Source organism: Prunus avium, chromosome 6, assembly GCF_965620075.1.
Source record: "Prunus avium chromosome 6, drPruAviu1.hap1.1, whole genome shotgun sequence".
Classification (NCBI taxonomy): Eukaryota; Viridiplantae; Streptophyta; class Magnoliopsida; order Rosales; family Rosaceae; genus Prunus; species Prunus avium.
The window spans coordinates 28822858-28836846 of NC_142289.1; the positions used below are offsets into that span (position 1 = coordinate 28822858).

Genomic DNA, 13989 nt, shown 5'->3' on the forward strand with positions numbered 1-13989 from the left:
TTTTAACTCTATCACAAAAAAAATTTAACTTTCAATGTCTTTATGAGATAACAAGCTACAGACAATTCATTTTGTTGTAGGCATGATCAGCACCTCAGATTTGAGAAGCTTAATATGTAGAATAGCTCTTGGAATTATATTCCCAAAGATTCACATGATACAAATTGCATGCAGTAACGTAAAGGAAAACTTACAGTGAATATAGTTGGGTGCATTTTCGGATGAAGTCAGCTGGAAAGCGACCAGACATATAGTTGCCAGATATTGAACTGCATTGGCCAATTAGGCTCTCTCAAAAATTAATAAATTCACCTTACTGTAGATTGCGGGCATCAAGAACATTAAATAAAGAAAAATCCTGCTACAGTCACCAAATTTTTTTCCTCAAATGACGTGGCCGTGTTTCATTTATTCAAATCTGGGTCCACTATTGACCCCATTTATTTCCAACAAAATACTAAAGATGTGCATCCACATATCATTTGGTAAGCAAATTTGGTGACTCTAACATTATTAAATGAGAAACACTTACAATATGCTCATCTGAGTAAGATTGGCATAATCCGGGAATTCCCCAGTGAGATCATTGGATGCCGCCCAGCTTCCACAACATGAGAGCAAAACAACGTAATCCCAGTAGAGATTTAAGTACCAAAATTTTCTCCTTCTTTTCTCATGATATATATATGTGTGTGTGTGTGTAACTTTGTTTGAAAGAAGCTTACAAGTTTTGGAGATTTCTCAAAGTACTAAATGAGGGTGGAAGACGACCAGAGAGTCGATTCTGATCCAAAAATCTAAAAGCAGAAAAAAAGAAGGAAGACGAATTCAGATATTTGTTTTCAGTAGAAAGCTTTAGCCTTTAGAATATATGTACATAATTTGTCTCTCTGTATGTGTGTGTGATGGAGAGAGAGACAGAGAGAGAGAGAGAGAGAGAGAGAGTTCATAAGGTGCAACAAAGGTGAGCAAAGAACTTACAATGCTTGAAGGGCTGTGATGTTTCCTAATTGGTCGGGAATTGGACCCGACAAGTCATTATAATACAGAGACCTGCAAAACTCACAGATTATAAAGAAGAATTTGAAATGTTATACAAAGGAACCAACTGATCATATAGCGAGTCAAAGAAAATTCGAAGAATTAAGTGCAATGGTGAAAACAAAAAGTTGCAGAGAGTTTACTTACAATAGTTGCAGAGAACTCAGTGCACCCAAAGATGATGGTATCTGTCCGCTGAGGAAGTTGTGATCCAGATAGCTTTTTGGCCAGAAAACATTGGAGCTAAGTTATTAGATGTTACCTTGTTAAAGCTCGGAGAGAGGGGTAGAAACAGAGTAAACTTAAAGTCGAGTTAAGCCGAGTTGTAAGAAATACTGAAATTAGATATAGATATATACAAATTACAATATAGAATTCAAGATTAGATAGAAAGTCAGCCCATGTAAGAAAAAAGAAGGAAAAAAACATGTTTAAATTTATTGAAGTTAATTGAACCGATGTATTTAAACCTTAAATTATTTTCTCTTTTTTTTGGTAAAAAAACCTTAAATTCTTTCAATATTGAATATATACTGAAAGCAAAAAAAAAAAAAAAAAAGACAGAAACCAATATTGGATATATACTTACAGATCAGTAAGATTGCGCAAGTGTCCAATGCGCTCTGATATGCCCCCTGTTAGTTGATTTCTTGAAAGGTCTCTGAATATATGAAAACTTAATAAATATGCATTCATATAAATTCAATAAATATGTATATGTTTTGAGGTAAGGTCTGGCCCCAAGTGAATCCTTAAGTCCTTATCTATATTTATGTATATACACTTACAATTCTCTGAGGGATGACAAATTCCACAATGTATCAGGTATGGAACCGGTAAGCTTATTGCTGGATAAATCACTGTTTAGCATATAATACATGCAATGGATTCATCGTTAAAGAAGAATGGAAGAAAATTAAATTGTATATTTCGTGACAATTAATAGAAGGGATCGGTTGAAAGACTTTTTTAAAAAGAAAGAAAATGCACTGGCAAAGACAAGTTTTCAACTCTTTTTGAAAAAAAAAACTGTTGGAATAATGATAGGAAATAGTTACAGCGTCTCCAAATGCTTAAGCTCCTCCACTTCTTTAGGTATAAAACCAGTTAAAGCGGCCCCAGTAAAAGAACTGCAACACAAATGACAACAAGTCCGAACAGTGCGCATCATGAGATGACATTGTTAAAAAAGCCCGAACGAGTGCTCTATATATATTATATTAATTTTACTGTGACTTACAACTCTTTGATATGGCAATAGCTGTTTTTGTCATGTCCACAGTCCTCTGTGCACTTGATCTTCAAATTGTTAGTATCCAAGTCTGGATAATGGCAAATTGATCTATTGAGGTATGATGGCCTGTTATACTGTAACTTATCTAGGATCCCATTTAGGACGTCCACTACAAGAGAGAGAGAGAGAGAGAGAGAGAGAGAGAGAGAGAGAGTGTGTGTGTTAATATCTCAAACTCGAGCTGTAGCATCAAGGATTGTGAAATAAAGCAAAACTGAAATGAGTCCACATGTATGTATTATCAGCAAAATAAGGATACGTCAGGTAACATTTTCGCAATATATTTTCGAAAAATGAAAACGAGAAACGAATTTGCATTTTCAAGATCCGAGAATGCCTCTAGTAACTTAGTTAGAAGATATATACAAAAAACAAAAACAATGGAAATGTGTCTGGTACTTCAATATGAGAATAGCATAAACAACAATGAATATGTCACATATTTCAATTTTTTGTTGAATTTGGGCTGAATACTCAAGCAAATTTTTCGTTCTTAAGTAGCTCTCTCATAATTAACAAAATATTTATCAATTCAAAATGAGAGAAATGTGAATAAAAAGAGGGACGTATGATAAGCAAACAGTCGTATACCTTCTTTAGGATCCAACTCAGTAGTTGTATCCGAAGATCCATGCCTAAAACCAAACGGCCAAAGGAGGAAACTCAGGAACATATACTCAACAAGAAGTCTTGGACGGGTTTCAATATCAACCATTGTGCTTTGCTTTCAGATTCTAGTTTACTTTGGCAATATGCACACAAAGCCTTCTTTCCCTTTTTATAATGCAACAGAAAAATACTGATCTAATAAATTAAATCATTAATAAAGGGGGAGCGTGCAGGTTTTAGAATTTGATTCTTTTAATATTCTGGTTGGTTCAGGTTTTAGAAACGTGAACAACTTGTCAAATTTTCCAGGTTAACGGGCCGAGGGCTCACTCCAACAACACCGATACTGTCCCCACTTTACCACCTGCACAATCCTCAGGTGTGGGGTTTTATCACAAAAGGCCTCGGTATTAGTTAGAGATGGGTATTTCTATTTAAATTACTTTCTCTTTGGCTCTTTAGCCGATGTGGGACAACAATGAGTTCCAACACTCCCCCGCACGTGAGACCCCATTTTGTGGGTCACACGTGGAGATCCACACATCGGCAACAACGTGGAGCCATTGGGGACTCACCCATCGCACGGGGCCAAACGGGGACCCACCCATCACGTGGCACCTTTGGCCTATGTGGAGCCAAACGGGGGCTCACCCATCGCGCGGGGCCAAACGGGGACCCACCCATCACGTGGCAGTACGGGCCCGCAACCTGGCTCTGATACCATGTCAAATTTTCCAGGTTAACGGGCCGAGGGCCCACTCCAACAACACCGATACTGTCCCCACTTTACCACCTGCACAATCCTCAGGTGTAGGGTTTTATCACAAAAGGCCTCGGTATTAGTTAGAGATGGGTATTTCTATTTAAACTACTTTCTCTTTGGGCCTTTAGCCGATGTGGGACAACAATGAGTTCCAACACAACTTACCCAAAGCAATAAACTGAACCAGTTTATCAAGAGTATTGTCATCAAATTAGCTTGTCGTGTTTTGTTTTTTCAAATATACTCAACTTCATTCATCATGTAAGTGAGATAATGACATATCTACTAACACATTCTTTAATGAACAAATTTGATGATCATAATATTATTGTTTATCAAACAATATATACCACGCCAACATGGTCTAGTTGAGTGGAAGGCATTGACTTGACTTGCAGATCAGTAGTCTCAAGTTCGAATCCCCATAACAATAACTAATATCACTAAATCACTATTTTGTTTACTTTGATCAAATACTGAATTTTAAGATGTTACTGTTTGGGAAATTAGAAAATGATGTCATTTCATTTTGTAAAATGACTTAGCAAGCTCTTAAATTTGGCTAAGAAACTAGAAATAAAAACGGAAGAAGAAAAAAAAAAATTTGGCTTAAGCTCAAATCTAACCAAATGAATCCATTCTATAGTAATTATTGTTGAGGAGTGTAAAATCCCAACTAAATCAACGTGATTGATTATGAATATTGATCATTGACCTGTACAGATATTTAGTTTATTTCCTTCCTTTTATATAGGCGTGTACATTAAGGAATAGCTCATTTAGGCTAGTTTTCAGCATCTTAACTGGCTATTGTATTTGTATAAAGGTGTTGTGCCCCATTCTGAAATATTAATCAATATACGAATTACCAATTCTATTAATTATTGATTGTGATTTGGATGTGAAATTGATGTAAATGAGAGCTTTGCTTATACTTCAATGTCTGGGTGCTTGTTTAGCTGGGGAGTCGTCTTTTCTGGGTGCTTTCCGTGTTTCAATGAAGCTCGATTTATACCCTTAAAAAAAGGTGCAATACTTTTACAGAGCCAACTAATTTGGGTGTACACTATCTTTCACGATTCTGTAGAATTTTTTTCGCGAACAAATAAAGCAACTCTATTTTTAAACCCAAAAAAAGAACTTTATTTTATGGACTGTAAATGCCCAAATCGATTTTGTTTTTTATTCCTTTGGATTAGACGGAGGAGACTTAAATATTCGAAGGCCCCTCCTTAATTAATAAAGCTTACTTTATGACCGAACAAAGAGCAAGAAGTTGAAAAAATTCCTGAGAATAAATATTTATTTCGTTAAAGCTTTACTTTATTAAAGCCACTTTGTCCTACTATTATTATTCCCCATGAAAAACTGTCTCGCCCATTGGCAGTCCCAAATTAACACCACAAATCCCTTTTTTTTTTTCATTAATAAATAAGAACAAGAAAAGTGTCCTAGATTAAAAGTTGTAAACCAAAAAGAATATATCATTGCACACAATATTAGTGGTTTTTTTTTCTTTTTTGACAAAGCAATATTCTAAATTACTCTAATGTAAAGGAGAGAGGGATCGAAATCGGGTGCAAAGAGACGGGCATGAACTTTTTCTTTGGGTATTTTTGTCATTTTCTCATCCTCCCCCACTGTATCCCTCTACTTCTCTCTAAAACCAATTTTTCCTTAAGAAAGACAGCGATCAATTACATTACTACTAGGGTTAATCGTTTTATTAGTCCATGAACTTTGACTCGATTTGTATTTGAGTCCCTCAATTTTCAAAATCATTCTCATGGTCCTCCAACTTCAGTTTCATTAGGATAAATGGTCATGCCACCAATTTTGTTATATTTTCTGTTAAATGAAGGGGCAAAATGGTATTTTGCATTTAAAATATCAATAAAACTAATTAAAAATAAGAAAAATATTTTAAAATAATTAATTTAAATATAAAAACATAAAAAATTAAAAATGTAACAATAATTAAAAACCTAAACCCCACCATTAATCCCGACCAAACCATCCAGCCGTCACCAACCCTACCCCAAAACGCAGCATCTCCGTCGCCCCATCCTTCTTCTTCTCTTCCACCATCCCCACCTTCGTTCCCAACACCCATTTCTCCTTCAGACCCCCACGCTCATCACACTACCCTTCAACGTCACTTCCCTCACTATCAGAGCCTCATCATCTTCCTGTTGAAAGTTAAACCAAGCCAAAGGAATCCAACTTTATCCATATTTTGTAAAAGCATGTAAGCATGCTGTCGGCTAGACTTGGCTTAGTTTATTAACTCAATAGGGTATTTTGTTTTACCCTATAGGCATGATGTCGGTTGATGTCCTCTAGGCAACTTTTCTCTTTTGACTAAAAGTTTGTCTCTCAAAGAGACGTTGGTCTCTTGTTTTGTAATGAGAGTGTTGTTGTAAAAACTATTATTATTGAATGTGAACTCATCAGACGGGTTAAGCCTTTCTTCCATATTCTCTCTGAGTTTTCCAGCAAGAGTCTTCTTCCTTCTATTCTCTTCCGTGTCTGTGAGTTTTTACTTGCTTGCTGTGTTATTTGGTTTGCTTGTCTTGAGTTAGCTGCCGTGAGTTTTTTTAGTTTTTTCTACATCTGGTATCAGAGCTGAGGCTCAAGAAGGATGGCAAACAGAAATGACTTTGTGCAGTGCCCTGTTGGTAAATTTGATGGGAAGGGGAACTTCCAATATTGGCGTTCTCAGATGGAGCTTTTCTTCAAAGTGATGGAGTACACAGATGTTGTATTAACTGGATTTGCAGAACCAGGAGATCAAGTAACTCTCACATCTAAGGAGGCATGGGAAGAAAGACAGCAGGGCCTTGATGTACATTTTTGGTGCAATTGATCCAGCAGTCTATGAGAAGATTGCACATGTCTCTACATCTAAGGAGGCATGGGATGTGTTGATCAACAGCTATATTGGAAGAGAGAAGGTGAAGAAGGTACGGTTGCAGACCATGAGAAGACAGTTTGAGCTACTGCAGATGGAGAAAAAAGAAACCATCTCTGATTATTTCACACGCACCTTGTCCTTGGCTAACCAAATGAAAGCCAATGGTGAGGATATGAAAGAGCTCCAGATTGTGGAGAAAATACTTCGAACCTTGATAGACAGGTTTGAAGGCAAAGTTACAGCTATTGAGGAGACACGTGACCTTAGTACTTTGACAGTTGATGAGTTGCAAGGTTCACTGCAAGCTTATGAGCAAAGATTAAATGAGAAGTCAGAGATTGGGATTGAAGAAGCATTGAAGGCCCAAGTGAACGTGAAAAAGGAAAAGAATGACTCTAAGAATGAGGAGTCCTGCAATGAAGCAAGATCAAATGGCAAGAATCATAACTCAAATTACAGAAGGGGTCAGAATAGATTTGAAAACAGAAGAGGAAGAGGAAGAGGAAGAGGAAGAAGCAACAATTGGAGCCAAGCCCGTGATAGCAACAGTTGGAGTCAAGCTCGTGATAAATCTAATGTTCAGTGTTTTAACTGCCAGAAATATGGCCACTACAAAAATGAATGCAATTCTCAGAGGTTTGAAAATAAGGGGCATCATGCTAAGTTTGCAGAAAATGATAAAGGCAATGAAGAAACTTTGTTGCTGGCTTTTAATGCTGTAAGTGATGATGAGAAAAACAAGTGGTTGTTGGATACTGGATGCAGTAATCATATGTGTGGGCACAAGGATTTGTTTAGTGATTTGAATGAGTCTGTGCAGTCTGTGATTACATTTGGCGATCAAACAAAGATTCCAGCCAAAGGAAAAGGGAGAATCTCTATCAAGCTAAAGGATGGCTCGTCCAATTCCATATCAGATGTTTATTACGTGCCTGGTTTGCGGCACAATTTGTTGAGTTTGGGACAGTTGTCAGAGAAAGGATATGACATCCAAATTGTCAATGGAGTTTGCACCATCCATGCTGCCAATCATAGACTATTAGCAAAGGTAAAAATGACACCAAACCGGCTGTTTCCATTGTATCTCAGTTACTGTGAATTACCTTGTTTCAGCTCAATGATGGTTGATGATAACTGGCTATGGCACATGCGATATGGACATTTAAATTTTAACAGTTTAAATCTCCTTGCTCAGAAAAATTTGGTATTTGGCTTGCCTCATATTTCTGTGCCTACTGATTTATGTGAGACCTGTGTTCTTGGTAAAAAGCATAGAGATAGTTTTCCTAAAGGACAAGCCTTTAGAGCTCAAAGGCCTCTTGAAGTGATACACTCTGATCTCTGTAGTGTTGAGACAACCTCACACGGTGGTGGAAAATATTTCATTACATTTATTGATGATTTCAGCAGGAAGACTTGGGTGTATATCTTAAAGAACAAATCTGATGCTTGTGACACTTTCAAGAAGTTCAAGGCCTATGTTGAGAAACAAAGTGGTGAAATGATAAAAGTACTGAGAACTGACAGAGGCCAAGAATACATAGTCTGTGATGAGTTTTTAGAGAAGAATGGGATAAAACATCAATTGACAGCCAGGTATACACCTCAGCAAAATGGTGTGGCTGAGAGAAAAAACAGAACAATTATGGATATGGTGAGATGTATGCTGAAATTGAAGAATCTGCCTAAGTATTTTTGGGCAGAAGCTGTTGCTTGTGCTGTGTATATTTTGAATAGGGCTCCTAGCAGAAGTGTGAATGGAAGAACTCCTTATGAAGTTTGGAGTGGCAGGAAGCCAAATATTCAGCATCTTCGTGTGTTTGGTTGCATTGCTTATTCCCATGTCCCAGATCATATTAGAAAGAAACTTGATGAGAAGGCAGAAAAGTGTATTTTTATTGGCTACAGCACAGTCACAAAAGGCTACAAGCTTTATAATCCAAAGACAGAGAAGGTTATAATCAGCAGGGATGTCACTTTTGATGAGCAAGGACCTTGGGATTGGTCCTTGAATGAAAGCAGACCTGCAACATATTTTCCAGCAGCTGATAATTATCATTTTGGAGATGATCAACAAGTAAATGAACCAGAAATTCAACAGGAAGTTGAGCCAAGAAGGTCAACACATGAGCATCGATTGCCATCTCGCTTCCAAGATTATCAAATGACAGGAAATGTTGCATCAGATGAAGAAATTGTGAATTTTGCCTTGTATGCAAATTGTGATCCTCTATCATTTGAGGAGGCATGTGAACATGAGCACTGGATTAAAGCAATGGGTGAAGAGATTCATGCAATTGAAAAGAATGACACTTGGGAGCTTACTTCTCTTCCTGAAGGAAAGACACCTATTGGAGTTAAATGGGTATACAAGACAAAGTACAAGCAGAATGGAGATGTGGATCGTTTCAAGGCAAGGTTAGTAGCTAAAGGCTACAAGCAAAAACCAGGAATTGATTATTTTGAGGTTTTTGCTCCTGTTGCTAGGCTTGATACTGTTAGAATTGTTATTTCTCTTGCTGCACATAATGCTTGGAAGATATTCCAAATGGATGTAAAATCTGCATTTTTGAATGGAACCTTGGAAGAAGAGGTTTATCTTGAGCAACCAGCAGGTTATGTAAAACAAGGGCAAGCTGACATGGTGTGTAAGCTGAAAAAGGCTTTGTATGGCCTTAAACAAGCTCTTACTTCATGGAGCATAAGTTTCAAAGGTGTCCATATGAACATACTTTGTATGTAAAAAATAATCAGCAAGGGGATGTTGTTATTGTCTGTCTGTATGTGGATGATTTGATAATTACAGGAAATAATATGAGATTGATTGCAGAATTCAGGGAGGCTTTAGCATCTCAATTTGAGATGACTGATATGGGATTGATGTGTTATTTTCTTGGTATTGAGGTGAAACAAACTGAACAAGGGACTTTTATTTCTCAAAAGAAATATGCTGGTGACATCCTCAAACGTTTTAGAATGGAGTCATGCAAGCCAATTTCAACTCCAGTTCAAGAAAGATTGAAGCTACAGAGAGATGGAGCTGGAAATTTGGTTAATCCAACATTTTTCAAACAGTTGGTTGGTAGCTTGCGTTATTTGACTGCTACTAGGCCAGATATCACATTTGGTGTTGGGTTAATTAGTAGATTTATGGAAACTCCAAGACAGTTACATATGCAGGCAGCAAAAAGAATTCTGAGATATGTCAAAGGAACTCAAAGTGATGGTATTTTCTATTCAGCTAATTGTCCTGTGAAGCTTGAAGGATACACGGACAGTGATTGGGCTGGTGATGTTGAAACAGCAAAAAATACTTCAGGCTATGCATTTCATATTGGTTCTGGAATGATTTCTTGGTCATCAAAGAAGCAGCAAGTTGTGGCCCTTTCATCTACTGAAGCAGAGTATATTGCAGCCACAAATTCTGCTACACAAGCAGTATGGTTGCGCCAATTACTTGGTGATCTTCATCATGAACAGAAGAGCCCCACAACAATTTATTGTGACAATAATTCAGCGATTGCATTGGCAAGGAATCCTGTTTTTCATGGGAGGACTAAACATATACCTGTGAAGTTCCACTACATTCGTGATTTGGTAAATGACAAGGTGGTTGAAGTCCAATATTGTCCAACTGGAGAACAGATTGCAGATATATTTACAAAGGGTCTCAGGATGGATGCGTTGATGAAGCTGAAGAAGATGATGGGAATGCAGAGTTATGATGAGCTTGGTTTAAGGGAGGCTGTTGAAAGTTAAACCAAGCCAAAGGAATCCAACTTTATCCATATTTTGTAAAAGCATGTAAGCATGTTGTCGGCTAGACTTGGCTTAGTTTATTAACTCAATAGGGTATTTTGTTTTACCCTATAGGCATGATGTCGGTTGATGTCCTCTAGGCAACTTTTCTCTTTTGACTAAAAGTTTGTCTCTCAAAGAGACGTTGGTCTCTTGTTTTGTAATGAGAGTGTTGTTGTAAAAACTATTATTATTGAATGTGAACTCATCAGACGGGTTAAGCCTTTCTTCCATATTCTCTCTGAGTTTTCCAGCAAGAGTCTTCTTCCTTCTATTCTCTTCCGTGTCTGTGAGTTTTTACTTGCTTGCTGTGTTATTTGGTTTGCTTGTCTTGAGTTAGCTGCCGTGAGTTTTTTAGTTTTTTCTACATTCCCCATCCTCAACCGACCACCTCAACAAAACCCCCAAAATCCAAAACCCGACACACTCAGATCAGCCCCGTCCCCACTATGTCGTCTCTCTCTCTCTCTCTCCCCACCATATCTGAGACAGAGAGTGAGAGAGCGCGAGACAATCAAGGCCCCACCCGACCCATCCATCTCCAACACGCAGGCTCCATTCTTATTTTTCTTGAATGCCAGATGAAGAAGCAGCAGTCCAAGATGGACATGGAGTTTTTTTTTTCTTTCGGAGAACAGAGAGACATTAAATATTAATTGATTGAAGATGATGGTTAGGTCCATTCGAAGATAATGGTGGAGGAGATGGGTTGGGGTTTTTGGATAATTGCAGGGGCTATGGTGTTGGATAATTGAAGGCGCCAGAGTGGCTTGTGGTTGGTCGGGGAAGATGGTGGATGGGGTGTTGGCTGGCGAGTTCGGTGGGTGTATTGACTAATTGCAGGGGCTGGGATGGGCTGTGGTTAGTCGGGGAAGATGGTGGCTGGGGTGGCTGAGCCGGGTTGTGGTTCACCATGTTTTTTTTCCTTATCATTTATTTAGTCTCTATTCTAAATGGCTCCCATAGAGGAGCTGATTTACTGAAAAGTCTTCCCACCACCCTTGAATCCAAAATCTTAATGGCTTCCTCAGATTTAATGCACCTGGGTGTCTTGTATTGGCTAACAGAAGAGCCCTGAGACACAGAAAAAATCATGAGTGCATCAAAAGCTCCATGCTTCACAATTCTTATCTTTAGTGGCCCAATTGAATTGTCCTTTCTCCTGCACCTCCTATACACAGAGTCCAGTGATTCTTCCATTGTGAAGCAGCATTGCTCCATTATATTAGTGTCAAGCTCTATGAGGTCATTTTTTTCTTTGGTTTTAAGCTCCCTAAACAGTACATAATGGCCCAGGATTGAGGAAGCGTCTGCGTAATTCTTTGAGAGAGATATTTTTTTATTTTTTTATTTTTGTCATTTTTTGGTTTTTTTAATACAAAAATACAATTTGTTTGGTTTTAATACAAAAATACCATCTTGTCCCTGCATTTAACAGAAAAAGTTAACAAACTTGACAGTAGTACCATTTATCCTAAGAAAGTGTCCGAATCGATTTTAAAACAAAAAAAAAAAAAACTTTATTTTATCAACTGTAAATGCCCGATTTTGTTTTTTTATTCCTTTTGATTAGACGGAGGAGACTTAAATATTCGAAGGCCCCTCCTTAATTAATAAAGCTTACTTTATGAACGAACTTAGAACAAGAAGTTGCAAAAATTCCGAGAATAAATATTTATTTCGTTAAAGCTTACTTTATTAAAGCCACTTTGTCCTACTATTATTCCCCATGAAAAACTGCCTCGCCCATTGACAGTCACAAATTAACACCACAAATCCCTTTTTTTTTTCATTGATAAATAAGAACAAGAAAAGCGGCCCTAGATTAAAAGTTGTAAACCAAAAAGAATATATCATTGCACGCAATATCAGTGGTTTTTTTTTTGTTGACAAAGATTCTAAATTACTCTAATATACAGAAGAGGGAGATCGAAATTGGTGCAAAGAGGCGGCCATGAACTTTTCTTTGGGTATTTTTGTCATTTTCTCATCCTCCCCACTGCATCCCTCTACTTTTCTCTAGAAACAATTTTTCCTTAAGAAAGACAGTGATCAAATACATTAATACTAACAACTTTCTTAAAGAAAAGAAAGGAAAAAGCAAGAAATAACCATCTTAATGAACCATAGAACAAATCTGAAACAATATTCTTGTCGAATGAAACTAAAAAAGAAAACTACATAAAGAAGACGACGACAAAGATATGATGAAAAAGCTACAAATGCAGAAAATACAATACAATGCTTTAAATAGAAAACAATTAAAACCATAGATCTAACACAAACCAAACTGACTCTAACTTCTCTCACACAATTCAAATAGGATGCATGTTGAATGCGAGGTCTGACTCTCTTCCGATATTTCGAGACAGGTTTCTACAGAAGAATTTTGTGTTTCATCTATCCCCTTGATTAATTTAGTTGAAGTTGATGCCCTTGAGGTCACGTCTGTGGAAGTAGAAGAATCAGCTTTGGTACATTCTGCTAAAATATGAAATCCAATATGAGAATATTTGTTTGTGGGAATTTTCTGTGTATTCTTCTCCTTGTAAGAGGTCATATTTATAATACAACGAAATCTGAATGGGCAAGTAAATAATAAATTCCTAAATCTATTTACAATAGGAAATTAGGAATTAAAGTAAATCAATTACAATTATAATAGGAATTCTTGGTGTGTAAGGAAAGTAAGTCAATAGTCCACAAGTCATGCCAACACTCCTCCTCACGTTGGTGCATAGATGTCGCCAATGCCCAACTGGTCTAGTGAATTGTGGAACGCTTTACTGGAAATTGTTTTTGTCAAAATATCCGCCAATTGATCCTTGGACTTTACGAAAGGAAACTGAATCACTTTAGCTTCGAGCTTCTGTTTGATATAGTGTCGATCTACCTCAACTTGTTTGGTGCGATCATGCTGAATTGGATTCTGTGCAATAGCTATTGCAGCCTTGTTGTCACAAAAGAGATTCATTACAGATGTAGGTCTATACCCAAGTTCAGTAAGCAACCTCCTTAACCAAATGAGTTCGCAAATTCCTTTGGTCATACCTCTGAACTCGGCTTCTGCATTGGATAAGGTGACGACCTTCTGTTTCTTGATTCTCCATGTAACCAAATTACCTCCCACAAATGTGAAGTAACCGGATGTGGAATTTCTATATGTTATACTTCCTGCCCAATTGCATCTGTGTAACCATCAATATTCATATGACCATGTTTTGAGAACATAAGTCCTTTTCCAGGTGCAGACTTCAAATATCTAAGTATCCAAATAATTGCATTCATGTGGTCTTTACTCGGAGAATGCATAAATTGACTGACGACGCTCATCGCATAAGCAATGTCTGGCCTAGTATGAGACAAGTAGATCAATCTTCCCACTAACCTTTGGTATATTTCTTTGTTAGTTGGAACTTGATCCAAGTATTCTCCAAGATGATGATTCTGAACAATAGGAGTGTCTACAGGTTTGCAATCTAGCATTCATGTGTCTGTCAATAAGTCCAAGACATATTTCCTTTGAGAGAGAAATATGCCTCGTTGTGATCGGGCCACCTCAATCCCCAA

The 13989-nt window shown here is 37.4% G+C and overlaps 2 protein-coding genes across 2 annotated transcripts in view; both read right to left on the reverse strand.

Annotated features, from left to right (window-relative positions):
• Positions 1-628: 628 nt before the first annotated feature.
• Positions 629-3116, reverse strand: LOC148293987 (uncharacterized). The gene is made up of 8 exons (XM_088255313.1): positions 2927-3116; positions 2282-2444; positions 2100-2171; positions 1830-1901; positions 1631-1702; positions 1189-1260; positions 982-1053; positions 629-797 (listed from the first exon to the last, which is right to left on the reverse strand). Exons 1-8 carry the CDS (start codon positions 3048-3050, stop codon positions 722-724), a joined length of 723 nt encoding a protein of 240 aa, XP_088111439.1. The 5' UTR covers positions 3051-3116; the 3' UTR covers positions 629-721.
• A 9675-nt stretch (positions 3117-12791) lies between these two features.
• LOC110763316 (putative LRR receptor-like serine/threonine-protein kinase At1g53430) overlaps positions 12792-13989 on the reverse strand; it is a 71523-nt gene continuing 70325 nt past the window's right edge. Inside the window, exon 29 of the mRNA XM_088255304.1 lies at positions 12792-12867. Coding sequence (XP_088111430.1) covers positions 12862-12867 — 6 coding nt within the window. The 3' untranslated portion in view covers positions 12792-12861. The remainder of the gene's footprint in view (positions 12868-13989) is intronic.